This window comes from Lepidochelys kempii, chromosome 15, assembly GCF_965140285.1.
Source record: "Lepidochelys kempii isolate rLepKem1 chromosome 15, rLepKem1.hap1, whole genome shotgun sequence".
NCBI classification, from domain to species: Eukaryota; Metazoa; Chordata; order Testudines; family Cheloniidae; genus Lepidochelys; species Lepidochelys kempii.
Window position 1 is genome coordinate 27,588,136 of NC_136394.1, and position 16,678 is coordinate 27,604,813.

The 16,678-nt window shown below is 48.4% G+C and overlaps 1 protein-coding gene across 13 annotated transcripts in view; it reads left to right on the plus strand.

Annotated features, from left to right (window-relative positions):
• CUX2 (cut like homeobox 2) overlaps positions 1-16,678 on the plus strand; it is a 228,743-nt gene that overhangs the window by 124,660 nt on the left and 87,405 nt on the right. For 6 of the 13 annotated variants that reach the window (XR_012155035.2, XM_073312590.2, XM_073312602.2 and 3 more), the window contains exons 2-3: positions 12,241-12,351; positions 16,407-16,478. The exons of 1 other annotated variant lie outside the window; for it this stretch is intronic. Coding sequence is in view for 11 of the 12 variants with exons in the window: in XM_073312590.2 (XP_073168691.1) it covers positions 12,241-12,351; positions 16,407-16,478 (183 nt within the window). In the remaining variant the exon portion in view is untranslated. Of the gene's footprint in view, positions 1-11,658; positions 11,710-12,240; positions 12,352-16,207; positions 16,295-16,406; positions 16,479-16,678 lie in introns of those variants that run through there. 6 more of the 13 variants (XM_073312592.2, XM_073312594.2, XM_073312603.2 and 3 more) reach the window with 5 other exon arrangements.

Consider the following 16,678-nt stretch of genomic DNA (forward strand, 5'->3'; position numbering starts at 1 on the left):
CTCCCATCATCATTACAGCTCTGTTGTTGGGAGCCGCTGTAATAGATCTAATAATAAAGAGGGCTAAATAATGTGAGGAATCTGTGATGGGACGACCCAAGGTGTGGCATTCCAGGCAGAGAGAGCAGCCTATAGCTTAGGAAGCTGAATAATATGTCATCCAGAGGAATGGGAAACATGGCCATAATTCATGGGAGCGGCCAGCTGTGTACATGGAAGTGAGATTGTAGGGTCTGATCTGTTTGCAGGAACATTGTGTTGAGGCCGGTGGGTCCTTCAGATGTGATGCCGTCAGTGGAATTGATGATTTTGTACAGGGATCCTGGGTGGGAATCAAACTGACATGTTATCCCATTGCTCAAACCTAACCAAAGGCACCCATCTCCGCTAAGGACTGGGGGTACTGCTGTTTTAACTCCCTCTGACTCCAGTGAGCACTGGGTTGGGCCTCACTATAACCTTTCGGGTAGAGGTGCTCCCCTTTTAGAGGGCATCATCCAAGGAGCCTGATTCCATGCTGGGTTGCGTCTTGTCGTCCCTGACACCCACGCAGCGTGGACGTCGAACGCTGCCCGCTTGGGATGGCAGCGCCTTGGGCTCACTCTGCAAGGGTGTAATTGCTACACAAAGCAGCCAGCTGCTGACGCCAGGTGAACTCTGCCTGGTGTTTTGACCTCCCAATGTGCGTGCAGTATAAAGAAGAGCAGGGCAGCCAAACACGAGGGCCTGCAAAATACTTACAGACTGTTTCACAGTGTGTGAGCTGTGGCAGCCGACTGCACGTTTGTCCGTTTCTGTGGGGCGCCATAACACCGGAGTCCCCCGGAGGCGGCTATCTGTATAATACGTTAGATAGCGTTGCTTGATATTTTTGAAACACTGGCTTTTCATATCTCCTCTGGAATGGACATCTAACCCGTGTCTCAAATCGCAGCCCTCTTAGAGATCCCATTTCAGCCGTTTTGATGAAGCACTGTAAACCTAGATTCCATTTTAGATTGTAAGATCATATCGCTTACGTTTCAGCACAGTTTGAGCTAAGATTATTTGTTTCACGGGGTTCTGAATGAACAGGCACATCGTGGCCTGCTGATTCTTTTCACCAGACGAGACAAATCTGTAGATTGGCCTGAGCTGATAGGTGGCAGGGCCTGGCAAAAGTTACCGATAGCAAATGCACCGTAGGAATTAAGAAGCTGCTATACTTTTTTCAAGGACTCTGATTCTTGTTGCATTTCTGTTTCGCTTAAATGTGGGAGGTGGGATACAAAATGAATGTGGCAAATCTTCAGCAAGAAAGGCCAGGTTTTAATTCCTGGTTAACTGGTGTAAATCTGGAATAACTCCACTGAAATCATTGGATGGGGAAGAGATCAGAATTTGGACCACATACGCTTAATTCACTTTATAAAGCACAACCTGGAAAGTGACATCAGGTGAATAAGGGGAAATGAAATCTATTCTCAATTATGCCCATTGGAGCCAACTGGATTTCATGAGTACGACTGATAGCAGAATTAGGCCCAACAAACTCTTCATTTTATCTGACAGACATGAACCACTCCCTACTCTACCTGTGAAATGAAGTCTGTTTCTACTGCTGCTGTTTTTTCCCCTTGTGCTTGGTTCCTGGTCCTTCGTTCCAGCCGTAAGTGAATTCATCAGCTGTGGAGTGACTCCTGCTGCCTGATATTTATTCAGGTCCTGAAATAATAATAGATTCACATTCAAATAATTCTCAGTGGTCCCCAAAATATTAGAATTCATGCCATGTCTGAAAAGCGAGAACATTTGAAAGCGAGAGTCCCAGAGCAGCTTATATTTATGAATCCTGGTTTTCTCACCATCATAATTTCCCCCTCTCTTCTCTTGCGCTCATGTACCTGCTCCCCACTGCCTTCTTCTGATGTGCCCAATGTCTTTCCTTTGGCTGGATTGAGCCGCTTGCCAGCACAGCTCCCTGCTCAGCCAATACATGGTGCCTTAGTGGGGTACAGCACATGGTTGATTTTCCCTCTTCCCCAGGGGACTGGGTATGACACTGGTCTTCAGTGTTTGTGGGCTGGTGGAGAAGGGGCTTGAGGTCTCCATTTTTACCTTGATGATGGGCATCTACCCTAGAACACAAGCAAAGTTAATTATGGGGTGTATCAAAATAAGAGTACGCGGTTGTGAGACAGAAGCCTTTTCGTAATGCCTGTAATGTGGCTTTTGAAGGAGAGGAAATGGCTTGTATGGACTAGCAAAGGGCATCAGTTCTGTCAATGGCAAGATCCCATAGGCTTCTGCAGGAGTAGGATGGGCACCGAAAACCACCAGGTTTAGTTTTATCTGAAACTTTAAAAGTCACAGTTTGGTGGTTTGGTCCCAGATTAGAGCCTTCTGATCCAGCTCCCCCTGAAGTGAGCGAGAGCCTTTGCGTTGACCTGAGTGAAGCTGCACCTGGCCCTCCCGCCGTAACTGGAGCACCAATCCCACCACCTGTGAAATGAGTTGGAGTTCTAAGACATCACAGCCTTTAGCGCTCTGGAAGCTGTCCCTCGTGCTTGGTGGCTTTGATTTCTTACTGCTGCTAAAGGGCAATAAACAGAGTTCAGCTAGACCTGTGCAGAGGCAGTTCATTGCATTTTGTGGAGGATTTTGATAGTTCAAAATTTGGTTGCATTCCTATTTCTAAAGAAAACCCAGTGTTTTGAAAGTCAGATCTTTAAAGCCGTGGGCTCCCCACTCCAAGCCTGCCGGGCTGCCCTAGACTCTGGAGAACCTGTGCCAGCCAGAATAGGTGGAGTGCTGAAGAAGCAAGGTGGAATGGTGGAGTGGAGCTGTGTTATGTCGATTCTCTGCTACTGTAAATTTAGAGCAGTCTCATGGCTGTTCTAACTAATGTTCCCTGACAACCCATGCTGATCAAAGATGTAGGAGAGAACAGAGCCGTGTCTAAGTTCTTTTGACTGCACGGGGACTCATTTCTAGTTGGTGCTTTCACTCTTAAAAACATGGGAGGGAAAAGAAACAGGTTTGTCTGTAAAAATAACAAAGTAAATCTGTGCCCCCTAACTGAAATGAACCCCCCATCTGGTTGTGTCGGTCAGTTGTCTGTCCTTGAATTCAGTTGGTTCAGCTGGTTAGCATTGTTATTTACGTACCTCGGCTTATCACTTTTATTTCCTGCTAGTAGAAAGGAAGTCCTCGTGGTGGTGGGTACAGTTTATAGGTAATTCAACGCAGCTTGGTGGGGATTTAAACATTAGTATTGATGCTAAAGTTTTTAATAAAATATAGGTAGAGAGAGGGGTATTGATTCTTAAAGTTTTTTTCTTTTTATTGTAGCAGAGAAGGGTTGATGTATTGGCTAATATGAAATAAGAATGTCCTATGCTAGTACATGAGACTGCAAATGAGGACAGATATGCTATCAGGAAAACGTATCTGGAATTGATCATTTGCAGCTTTCTAGAGTGGGGTGATGCGCATAGGCAAAAGGGCAATGGACCCAGGATAAGAATTGGTAAGATCCCAGACAAGGAATGTAGCACAGAAGTTTCAGATCATGGCATATTAATTTCTGCAGTTTAAAGGGTATTTTTTGATTCAGTTAGTGACTCCACCTTTCTGGAGGCCAGTAACTGACTGTCACAAGCGTGGGAACAGCAGGTTTGTGTGGGACAGAGCTGAATTTGGATCATAGCTAAGGGATGTTGCGAGCTGGGATTGGAGGGCAAAAACGAGTGGTATTTCTCATCTGTTTTTAAAGTGGAATTTTTGAATGGAAGAAACTCAATTGACCATGCTGCTTGCCTCCTGTGAAATGAGATGACTGGCCACAAAGTAATGGTCCAATCCAGTCTAGTTACAAGGGCACGGTTTGGTCCCTAGACATGCTACAGCTCCAGCATGCTTCCATTGCATACAGGACCTAGCCACGTCCTTGGGCTGTACACTGGGCACTTGGGCTGCCCAAAGTTTTGGGCTGCTAGTGACTTTCTGTGTGGCCCTGCGTAAGTAACTTCACCTTGAGGGATTGGGCCCTTATACAGCCCCCTCCATGCTCAACGCACAGCACGAGCCAAACCTGTCTTCCAGACATCCGTGGAGACGGACATCCCAAGTGCCTTGCCCCCTACGAAACCCCCACAATTCTCTCTGTGGCCCCAGCAGCCAATACAGTGTGAGACGGTGGCCGGGGTTTTCCCAGAATGCACTGCTGCAAGCATACAGCTCTACATGCCAGACACGAGTTTGTGCTTCTGGGTGAAATGCTGCCATCTGGACACGCTGAAAAAACGTTGGCTTGTAGCTGTTCTCTCTGGAGCCTGTCAAACCCTGGTTATGCTAACGGGGTTCTGTTTGCAGGAGGGCCTCTAAACAATGGGACTAGACTGTGGACATGTCACACTGGGCCAAACATAGGAGTTACACCTGGAATGAGTTTGTGTTACCGGCCAGAGAGTGGCTCTGCGGCCAGTTGTGTTTGGCAGCTCAGCTGTCAGCAAAAGCAGGTGGCTGAGAGGTGGATCAGAAGTGCTTGGGGCATTTGAAACTCAGAGGCATATTTTGCAGCCCCTCTCTAATCATTGTGTATGGTACCAGTGCAGTCCCCTCGCTGCTGGGGTGCAGAACGCTGGTAGCACTCTCCTGTACTGCTCAATATCCTCATTTCCCTTCGGGGATGGGGGGCCCCCCTGTGATCATGGGACCTGCAGATAACCCCCAGCCTGACCTTGTGTTAATTCAGCTTGCTGTGTGGCTCCCCTTTCTCAACATAGTTTTGCCTTGAGGCTAACACATATGCAAATTAAATAGCCAGCAAATACCAAGGGCCACTACCTTCCACCTCATGGTCAGGAAGGCCTCCTTTCAGCAAAGCTCTTAAGAACACACTTAAAATCTAAGCGTGTGCTTACCTTGTATTGAAGTCAGTGGAATGGAAGCACATCCTTAAAGTTCTGTGGATGCTGAGTCCGGGCCTTCTGTCTGAACACAGAGGGTGCAGCATGCTCCCAGGGCAGAGGTGCCTGGGGTCAGACGACTCTGCGAGGCTGGGGAGGAAGGGGTTCGTCGTGTGACATAGCAGCCTGTCTCCTGGGATTCATAGAACCTCGCGCCCAGTTCTCCGAAGGGCAGGGCTGACTCTGGACGGGCAGTCCAGGCCAAGCGGAAGCTCCGTGATTCTGATGTCAATTTATATGTGCTCAGCTCAGCTCGTTAGACGTGTGATGGGCTTCCTTTCCCATCCAGAGGTCTCGCTTTTCTGTTGGCATGGCCAGAAAGCACAGGCCAGTACTACATTTTGCTGCCAATGGGGAGGCTCCAGTTTGGAAGTGGGGCCGATCAGGCAGAGAATTGGTGCTTAGCAGAACTAAAGGGACGTACTTAACTGTGGCAAAGGGCCTCTGGTTTCATGTCAAGCTGTATTGTGGAGGTGGCTGCGTTTCAGTGGTGGAGGAAGTGATTCCTCTCTCGCTGTTCGTACAGTCTGATAGGAAAGCTTGTAAAACACCTGGGGATGACAGGCAGTGCATGCCACACACGTGAGATTGTTGGAGTTACAGTGAGCATCTCAGTTTGAGGAACAGCTGTTCTGCTGCCTGTTTATCCTCGCTACAGACTCATCCCCAGTACCTAACACCCCCACCGCACACGCGGCCCCCACTGAGACGCTGGCAGCTCTGCATGTGGTGCCAGCAACACGTATGCTGGTACCCGATCTGAGAGGTCACTCTGACAGCCAGCAAACGGAAGGATTCTGGCTGGAGCATTTAGGTTTGGCTCTGGCCTTTCCCAGGTTTTTTATCTCAGGGCCTGTCTGGCTGTTCTGTTCTTATTTATAATCTTCTTCCTAAACTGTTTGGAAATGTTACTGTGCACAAAACAAAACCCACCAGGCAGTGCTTGTGTTAGGAGGCTAGTACTGTATTTACTGTTTTTTAGCTTTTATTAAGTTATTAAACAAGGGAGTACAAGAAACAACTGTGGCTGTGATTTATTGGCTAATGATTACACCGAAGCCTTTGACTAACTACTGTATGTCATGGAAAGCCCTGGACAAGTCTACGAGAAATGGGTTTCCATGTACATTTCATCATTTCACTCTTTGATCTCTGTCATGGCTAGAAAGTGACAGTTAGAACAAGACACTCAACAAAACGGCTCAAAATTAAACACAGGAGCTTGTCACTCTCTGGCTTTGCTTCCATGCATTGGCACAGCTTTTACGCTAGTACCCATTGCTCTCGATTTACTCTGGTGTAACTGAGAACAGGATTGTGTTTCCGGAGAGCTTGGATCTCTCTGGTTGCTTTCCAATACCAGATCTTTCCGTTTGTTAGAAACACAGGCTGCCACTGTACCATCGTGAAACCACCAATAAAACCTGCTTCACAACCAGTATTCCTGTAACACACCAAAAGGCCGTTAAAAAGATGCTGACTGCCATTTTTCACTCCCTGTTTCTCTGTATACACACAGGATTTAGTTTTATCTGCTTTCTCTCCAATATTTTTTATATAACAGTGAAATATTTATATTGTCCAATAAAAGGCAGTAAGCTTGCAATCTCTCTCAAATTCATTTGAGACCAAGAGAGCTTCATTGTATGAATTTCACACCCAGCAGTGACCCCTGATAATTGACTCCATACATCTTTAGCATCAGAAATTTACATAATATGTAGGAAATGATTGATCGCTTCTGTAACCCGGCCTGTCTAACATCCCGTCTACCGTGCGCCCGTGTGCACCGCAATCCGTCTTGTGCACGGCAATCTGTCTTGTTCTGCCCTGTTTCACAAACCTGGCAGGCCCTCTTTCTCTGTGTCCCCTTCCCACTGCAGCGGCACCCACAGTGTCAGCCATTTCCTTTTCTGTCTCACGTGGACGGATCCGTTCCCTGCACCACATGCAGGAACAAGGAGAGGCTTGCAAAGAGCGTAGGACTGTGAGGAGGGCGATTGAGGGCCACACGCTGCTCTCAGTGATGCTGGAATTGGGAATGACTCCACTGATATTGGGGCAGTTACTCTGCATTTACACTGGGGTCAGTGAGCAGAGTTTGCGTCCTGGGTTCTATTCCCAGTTTGTGCTGTGTGATCTCTGGGCCTAATTCCTCCTGGTGCTGTGGCCCCTTCCCATGAGCTCTGGCAGATTTGTCTCCAGGGACAGTTGACGTAATGGCTGTATGCTGTCCCTGGCGCAGAGTTGTGTTGGAGACATTCCCAGGGGAACGTCAGATGCATGATTTTTTGGTGGCCTGACTCATTACTGTTTAACATTGGAGACCTGCCGTGCTGAGGAAAGTCCTGCACTGCCTAACCCAAAGAGAGAGTTAAGAGTCAGAGAAGCATATCGGAGCAGTCACTGCGAGAGCACTGACCTGCCCTGCTTCTCTTTGAATGGGTGAATGCTCGGTGACTTGACTGCACATCACATCCCCTACAGGGCAGGTAACTATTGAGAAGTTTTCACATCTGTGCAGGGCTGTTGTAAAGAGGACGATGGTGATCAGTTGCTCTCCATGTCCACAGAAGGCCAGACAAGAAGTGATGAGCTTAATGTGCAGCAAGGGCGATTTAGGTTGGATCTTTGGGGAAATGTTCTAACTATAAGGAGAGTTAAGCTCTGGAACAGGCTTGGAATCTCCGTCACTGGAGGTTTTTAAGAACCGATTGGGCAAACATCTGTCAGGGATGATCTCAATTTCCTTGGCCCTGCCTTAGCACAAAGAGCTGGACTCGACTGCTCAGTGTCCCTTCCATTCCTACATTTGTATGGTTCTGTTATTCACCCCATTTCACAGACTGAGTAGCTGAGGCCCAGAGGTTAGTCTCCTGCCCAAGACCCAAGCAACTCACTGGCAGAAGTGGGGATACAAACAGGAGGCCCAACTCCTCATCCGTAGCTCTAGCTGCTAGACTGGACACCCTCTTTAAAATGTTAGGTTAAGATGGCCTCCCATCTCAGGGTTCAAGGAGTGCAGCAGTCCAGCCTCGGATGCTTCATATCAGTACTTACCTGGGGCATTTTCATCCCTGTCAGGATGGAAATGCTGTGGCAGCAGGTTTCCTCATGGGATTTCCAGAACTTCCTGGTCCAGTTGTGGGAGGATATACCAACTGATCATTATCTTGTTGCTTCTCTGACCAACCTGGACAGGCGATATGGGGCTTATATGACGTGTGTTTATGCGCACATGAGAAATGGATGTATGAATAAAAAGTTCATGGGATTTTTTTTTTCCAGTTCCTCAAAGGGTTGAATTCAGGTGGGGCTTGGAGTCAAGTTTCCCTGTTGGATCAGTGCTTTTTGGAACTGAAGTCATGGGCACGTCTCCACGGCCCCTGCCCCCATCAGAAGTCAGTGGCAAAAGCTTCTGTGGAGGTAAAGAAGAGCAGGACGGAGCTTGTAGTTTCAGCTCTGCTTGTTGGGCTCCCTAGCAGATGTCGCGGTTACTGTGGGGTGTCTGTTCTCGGAAACTCAAATCTCTTCCCAAGTTGTCCCCTTGTTGGTGTATGGCTTGAGGACGTAGACCATCTGACCCCGTGGACGCTGTTGTGTTAGTGGAATGTGGGATGTTTATTATTCAGAGCGGGCTGCTCGGAGGCTCCCGCATGTCTGTGTCTGATGTGCCGTTAATCGGAGGAGCCTATCAAAATGGAAGGGTTGGCATAAATGACAGGGTTTGTGTAAGCGTGTCCCCCATAAGATCAGATGGGGGCTGGGCGGGAGGTGACAGTGCTGCATATTCAGGCTGGCAGAGGGGTTCACCTTGTGATAGAATCGGCTGCTTGCTGAGTGGTCTCTTGTCTGAATTCTGGCCTTATACAGGGAAGCCCAGCCTTGGCCGGAATTTGATACATGTCCCCAGCCGAATGCTGATACAGTTAATGGCTGTTATCTCAACCCATGCCTCCTAGTTACACACACAGACATTCAGTAACTGGTTGACCATGAGATTGGAAACTAGCCAGCCCCTTGCCCTGCAGCCATCCCGCGGCCTTCGCGTGGGTAGGTTATCGCTTTCCGCAGGACAAGTTTACTTTACTTTAAACACTTTCGCATAGGTGAAAGCGAGCTGGTGCACCGTACTGGGGCTGGCTTTCCCAGACGGCAATTTCAAGCCCTGGGGTAGCTGCGGTGGGGATTTAAAGGGCCCCGGAGCTCCAGCCCCGCTACTGCCCTGGCCCTTTAAATACCCCACCATGGTAACGGCGGCTGGAGCCCTGGAGCCCTTTAAATCCCCGACGGAGCCCGGCTGCTGCTACCCCAGGGCTCGGGCAGCAGGGCTCAGGCGGGGATTTAAAGGGCTCGGAGCTCCGGCAGCCGTTACCCACAGCGGAGCCCCAGGCCCTTTAAAGCTCTGCCAGAGCCCCAGGGTAGCAGTGGCAGCCGGGAGCCCCCAGGGCTCCTTGGTGATTTAAAGGGCCCGGGGCTCTGCTGCGGTAGCAGCAGCTGGATCCCTGGGCCCTTTAAATCACCCCCAAGCCCTGGGTTCCCAGCCGCCATTACCGCAGCTGAAGCCCTGGCCCTTTAAATCAAGATTTAAAGGGCCTGGGGATTTAAGGCCATGCCCCCTGCTCAGGGCTCTGGCGTACCAGTAAGTCCTCTAACTTACTTTCACCCCTGCACTTCCGTCTCCTGAGCCCCTCGCCCACGTGACAGCAGCAGGGGGGGTGTTGCTGTCCAGGAGGGCCCTGGCGGGACTCGAAGAAGGCCTCAATTGATGTCATTCCCTGTCAGAGGGCAGGGCAGAGTGCTGGTGAACAGCTGAGCAGCCCCCGGAGTTAATTCAGTTGTGCTCAGTGAGGTTATTTCTGCTCCGGACGGTGGAGCCACGGTACTTCTCACGGGTGACACTGCTGCTCAGGCTCCTCGGCCACACCCATCCCCGGGGGGGTCCCGAGCACCAGGGAGGCCCATTGCCAGGTACTAGAGCTTGTGCGTGAGGGTGTATTTCTCCAGCAGGGCTGTGGGTGGGGAGCTCTGCAGAACCTGATCGGGGGATAGAATAGTAAAACCTACACACCACGCTGCAGCTGAGGATCCACAATTTATAGATGGGGAAGCTGAGGCTCAGAAAGGTTACAGGATGTGTTCAAGGCTCCACAGTGAGTCAGTGGCACAGCTAGGACTAGAAACCTGGTCTCCTGGTTCCCAGGCAGGTTCCCTGTGTACTGCACCACATGGTCTCTATAGAGTCTTTCCTCCCCAGACCTGCTGGAACCTAACTTGGCAACCCCTCCGAGACCTTATTTCCAGGATCTGGAGCAGCAGCCATAGTTCCTCCATGCTTCCAGTGTGCATAGGCGTGGGCTGCTGGCTACACCTAGGCCTCGTGGCCACTCGGTGTGATTATAACACCTGTAGGTTAATGAGGGCCTACTGTAGCATTTTCTTTTCCAGGCAGTGAACTGCAGCTTCAGTCCCACCTACTGGGCAGAGCAGGCTGCATGTACAGTTCATCCTACTGGGGCATTTCCCTCTTAAGGCAGCTCTGGGAGATGGAGGAACAATCTGAGACTAACGCGGGGACATTCTGACCCTCTGACACCAGCGCTTCAGCCTCCGATTTATCCAAAAGCAATTAATAGAATCTTTCTCCTCTTACATTTTACAGTTTGCGTCTCTTCCCTTAGACTGAAGGGTGGTAATTAGAATCTGCGTTAACAGATAAATTCTAATGAGGTTTTGATGGCTGGAATATATGCTCTTACTGTATTCCTGTATCAGACAAAGGCCTCTACGTTTTGCCATGTTTTATGGCACTGGTATAAATTTTTACTGGTCTAACCTGATAGGAGTCGGACAATTACTGTGTATTTCATTATTTGGGGGTGGGGAGAGAAATACCGGAAGAGAGGAAGTGAGATGTAGTGGTTAGAGCTTGGGACAGAATAATGGAAAACCTGGGTGGTGTCTGCCTGGATAAGACACTTAATTGTGAAATGGGGATATTGCTAGTTCTGTAAAGTGCTTTGGGATCTGGGTGGAAAGTGCACAGTGTTGTTTCAACATAATCATCACCATATTTCATTATCGGGAGTCCGGCCTTTCCAGTTGGAAGCATTGAGCTGGGCATGCCACCTATACGGGTATAAATGAGTATAAATGTGACGGCTACTCCCACTGATTCCTTTAGCGCCTATATATATTACTTTCCTCCAGACATATTTCCAGCATGTACTTGCGGGTTTGTAATAAGTGTGAATGCGTCTGTCAGTTACGGCGCTGGGTCTTGACAAAGTAGGATTTGATTGGTGCTCCCAGAGTCCCAGGGTATGTATGCTATACCACAGCCTGACTTGCCAGCCAGGGGACCCCCCCTTTGGTGCAAACAGGCAGCAGAGCACACCAGCAGACTAGGGCCTGAATTATGTAAATTAATTCCATGACTGCTAATGGGGCCACGCGTTCCCCTCGTGAAATTTGCAAACACTAAAGTTAAGAAGAGAAGGAAGGGTATGATGAAAAATACATTCCTAACAAATGTGGCAATGCATAGTGTATTATTCCCTTCTCCCCCAGCCTATATCTGTTGGCTTGGAGGGTGATTTTTTTTTTAAATGCCATTTTAAATCCTGCATCTGATTGCGGTTTCACACACGCAGGTTAGTGTTCTTCAAAACCAGCTTGATCTGAATCCATAATTCTTTAATGAAATATTTCCCTGCACTTGAAGTGAACTGTGCATGATTTACTGCGGGATACCCAAAAGGTCAGTTTACTTAATATCGGCACCTTCATTTTTCCAAATTCGGCTGAAATTAAAAAGCCATATATATCTTAACAGGCATATTTATGAACACTTAAGCGTAAGTAAGTCATAGTTGGACTTCTTCCCTCTCTGCTGATATATGGAATCTGGCAACGAAGAGGGCTTAGAATAAAATCTGGCAATACAATATGCTGCACTTTACTATTTTGACACTACCATGGTGATGTTTTTTTTGCAGTTATTGTGGAGCTTATGTCACTGTTCCTTTTGGGAGTGAAAGGGTGGAGGGAGGAGAATATTGATGAGCTGAGTTTCTTGATTATCTCGCTTTTATTTTATTTTAGTTTATCTTGCATTGGATACATAGTTTCTTCAATTATTCATGCAACCTCCTTGTCGATATTGCATGTCTTTGTTTTGTAAGGGAGGGAAATAAAATGTTTGGGAAAATGATGTGTACACTTTAAAAAAAAATGCATCAAAACATCTTTGTTTTTTTGTTTTTTGTTTTTGTTTTTTGTTCTGTTCCAGAAGGAGCTTAATTCTGTTGCTTCAGAACTGGCTGCTCGGCAGGAAGAGAGTGAACATTCTCATAAACATTTAATTGAACTCAGCCGGGAATTTAAGAAAAATGTACCCGAGGTACAGTATATTTGCTGTTATGGAATTAACTCGGTAGGGCGGCATATTTTCCTCTGTCCAAACTAGATTTTGAAACCCGTACACATAAGTGACTAACAAGAAAGGAAGCTAATTAGCCACAAAGACAAATTATAGTCTCTAACCTTTGGGGTTTCTTTATTGCTTATTCTTGCCGTCTCTGCTGGCTCCATTGTATTTAAAGGGGCTGATCCTGGGAGATGCTGAACGGTTTCTGTCTTGAGGGGAGCTCAGTGCTTCACGGCACCGCTCTGAATCTGGCCCAAAAGCATTTCCATTAACAGAACTTGGGGTTTATAAAAAGCAAGTGTTAAGCGTTCGGAGCTGAGATCCTGGCATCCAGCTCTCAGCCCAGATGGGGTAGGCACATTTTAATTTTTTTCTAAAATACATTTTATTTTAGTCAGTTTGACTCTTAGGATTTCTCCCCCCCACCCTCCATTTCATATGCTATTTTCTTTCCTGTCTGTAAAAACAAAACCGTAAGGGGAGATTTTCAAAGGCCGCCCCCCAGGCAGGTAGGTACACAGCACCCACTGAAAGACACTGTGAGGGGGGCATGACCCTTTGAAAATCTACCCCTTTGTTCATGAGATTCAGAGGGCCTGAGGCTAACATATCACCTCGCTCGATGAGTAGCCCCATTGCTTCTGGTGGGACCATGGCAGGAGGTGTGGTGATCTCCTTCGTGGGAGTAAGGCTGGCAGAAAGGGGCTCATAGAAATTAGAGAGAGGGGCAAGGGCCTTTATGGTCCTGTCTGATCCATTCTCAGTTTCCTCCTGGTGTTCTATCCAATAAGATTTAAGGCTGGGCCAAAGGGAGTTAGGCACTCCAGCCAGTGAATTTCAGTTAAGCCAGTGAATTTCAATGGCCTTTGGATGCCTAACTAATTCCCTCAGACACATTGACAATCTCAGTCTAACTGCCCCAGGAATGGGCTTTCCTCTTGCTAATGGGAATGACACCACTGCCCCATAGTAAATTTTCCTGACATCGAACCTAAAATCTCCTCCCATGAATCGCATCTTCTTGTCTAGAAACCTGCTCCCTCCTTGGTCTTCCCACTGTTCATATATTTGTGATTTTAATTCAATGGATTTTGCATGCACTTAAAAGGTAACCAGCATTTTCTCTCACTACAGCATAGCATTTAAAGATCTTAAACCATGTATAGAAATTTGACACAGGGAACGCACTTCACCAACCTCTGAAATGCAGCCACACCTGGGGTGGTGACTGTATGACAGCTGTCACTAACAGTACAGAGCAGGTTAGGACTGGAATTGAAGAGTAACTTACTCAACTGAAAAGGAAAAAGGAAATGAAGGTGATCAGGATGTAATGATTGTATGTACTTTGGCCCATCACCATGATTAATACTTCTAATGTGGTGAAAAAGTGCAAGGGGATTGTTAACGAGCACAAGGGGACAGAACTTGCGTGTTCTATCTGGTGTGCAAATTGGCAGCTCCAGCAGCCATTGCTTCAGTACGGATTCCAATTCAAAGGGTCAGCACAGCAAAAGTGAAGGGTGGCCAGCGTAGATGGGAGCAGCAGCTTTAAAGTTTCCTTCCTGTTAATTCCAGTGGGAGACTGGTGCTCTCTGCTCCGTTAAATCCTGTCAGTTTTCCTTTTCAGGAAAGATCCTGGTGGGCCATAATGTGAGTCGCATGCTTTGGGGGTTAATTTGTTTAAAAACGATGGGTGAATTGGGTGCCAATGAAAGAGAGAAACCTTGGGCCTGATCCAAATCCCAATGAAGTCAATTGAAAGCTTTCTGTCAAATTCAGTGAAAGCTAGATCTGACTCTAACAGCTCTGCCCATGAGCTGATGCAAGAATGCACTGTGCAAACTTCCACCACTTAGAAATGTTGATGCGTCTCCATTCTGAGTGTGCACGCTCTGGCTGATAGCTGGCCCGGAGAGAGTTAACCTTGTCTCCCTGAGCGGAAAGCCTACCACAAGTGTATACGCTCACTCTGGGGAATAATACAGATTCTGCTTTCATGTCCATGTGAATGGGAGTAACTCCTTTAAGGTCAATGGAGTGACTCTGGATTTACATGGGTGAGAGAGCTGGGGATCCGGCTGGGCTCTGTAGCGGTGGATTGTCCATTGGAAGAGACCCCTAGAGTGAGCTTTCAAAGCCCTCTCTGAGCTTGGATAGAAATGGGCACCTCAGAGGGGAGTCTGCCTTCATGGATTCAATCCTGACTGTAAGATGCCCACATGCTCTTTGAATCAGCTTTATAAGCCACAGACTTCCCAGCTCTTCCCTTGCTTGGTCTTGGCTCCATGCCCCCCATTATCTAGTGTGGGCCTCCCTCGGCAGGGTCTGCCCTTCCTGCAGTGCTTCACAATGAGGCCTCAGTGGAGGTCACCAAATACATCAACATTTGGGGTGCATGCCAGGATTTGAACCCAGACCCCTAGAGGTGACAGACGTATGCCCATTTCTGCTGAGCCCCCGGACCATCTCCCCACATCGGCTGCACTTGAGAAATAGCCACCGATGCGTCCGCTGTTCAAAGGAAATGGATACAGTTAGCGTAGAGCTGATGGAAGGTGTTGGATAAGGGTGTCCCCTCACCTGCAAAACCCCACGTAGCGGCATTACACATCATCGAAAGTGCCTTCCACCTTAAGGGAATGAACCAATGTGAGGGGCAAAAGGGGGCCGTCTCGGTTGTATCTGCCCTGCAGTCCCAAGGAGTGATGGCGGCTCATGTCGACATATGCGAGCTAGTGTTTCTCTAGCTAGCTTGGTACTCCTGCAATGAAGCTATGGCAGCACAGACATCAGTAATGACCCAGGGTTCCAGGCGACTCGTCCAGCCTGTCGTGAAGCCTGTGTCTTCGCTGCTCCGGTACCGAGCTAGTTAGAGCAAAGTTACCTCTGGTTGTAGACGTCCCTTAGTCCCCATGTCCCGTTCAGTCCTTGGCTCCCCATCTGCCACCCTCGGTAAGGTACCTGCTGTGATGATCTGTGACCAGATTTTCAGAGGCGCTGCTCCCACTGACTTCAGTGCTCAGCCCCTCTGAAATTCAGATCAGTCAGAACTGGCCCGAGACTCGCCGGCTCCTGTTGGGTGGGCCGCTGCACGAGGTGCCCATGCTCACCTGGTTGTTAGAATGGCTGCTCACCAAACGCTGTCGTTCATCTGGCAGCAATGTTTCAGTTTAAGCTGAGCTGTGTGCTTCCAATCTGCTGTACTCCCATGAATTGTATTTCTCACAACATAGAAAGGGCCAAACCACATCCCCTGCTAGGTAGCTGTGTGCAGGAAGGACCCTCTGTGGCATGGCTGTCTGGCCATTATCACAGCCTCAGGGCTGAAGTAGCCCTTACAGGCATTGCCCTCCCCTTCCATAGCTTGGCCATGCCTAGGCGGAAACAGGGATCCTGAGACAGTGATGTGTCCTTGTAAACACACGTACGCAGAAGAGCAGCTGGTGTAGAGCAGTATCAACCCCTGAAGAGTACTGACAAAGTTCAGTGTCTTTACACACTCCTCTCAGAGACATGTAGGCAGCTCCTATTGCCTTCTACTCCGGGATCACGAATGTGGCCGCTGCTGAGCGTGGCCCTGAGAATGTCCTCTTGCAGGGTGGGGGACCCATTCACAGCCGCTCGGGGGCACCACATTCATTGGAAACGGATGCTGCAAAGGACCAATGTGTCTGGTAGGCAGAGGACAGGAGGGAGGGGTTTGACTACCCCCTGTAAAGAGAAAGTGGGGGTGGGGAGAAAAATCCGTTCTGTTCCACTGGCCTCTTGCAAAGACTCAGCCAATGTAGATGTGCTATGGATTAAAAACCTTTTCACCTTTTGTCAGATTTTAGATTACGGTAGGTCAAGAGTATCCGTTGAGAAGATTAAGTCCAGCCAGGGCCTCAGCTCTAAAGCTTCAGAGAAGAGACAGGTAGTTACTCGTGTCCATAGTTCAGTGTGTGTGGATCTGTAGATATGTACAAATACCACTGCAGAACTCGTACGATATCTGCTTCTGGTGAACTCTCTGATCTCTCTTTCAGGAAATCAGAGAGATGGTGGCTCCTGTCTTAAAGAGCTTCCAAGCAGAGGTAAGAAGCCGTCACTCGCAAGAGGTACTCTGTCGTGAGGGTGTTTGCGACTAGCCAGATTAGACTGAGATGGACCCAGGGGATCAAAAAAAAAAGCAGACAGACACCAAGACCAAACTGCACAATCACTGCACAGCATGCTCCTCACTTCCAGCTCTCACATGCTTCCTCTGAGCTCACGAAGGCCAAATTCATCCCTTCATTGGCCCCCTGCTGGTACTGAT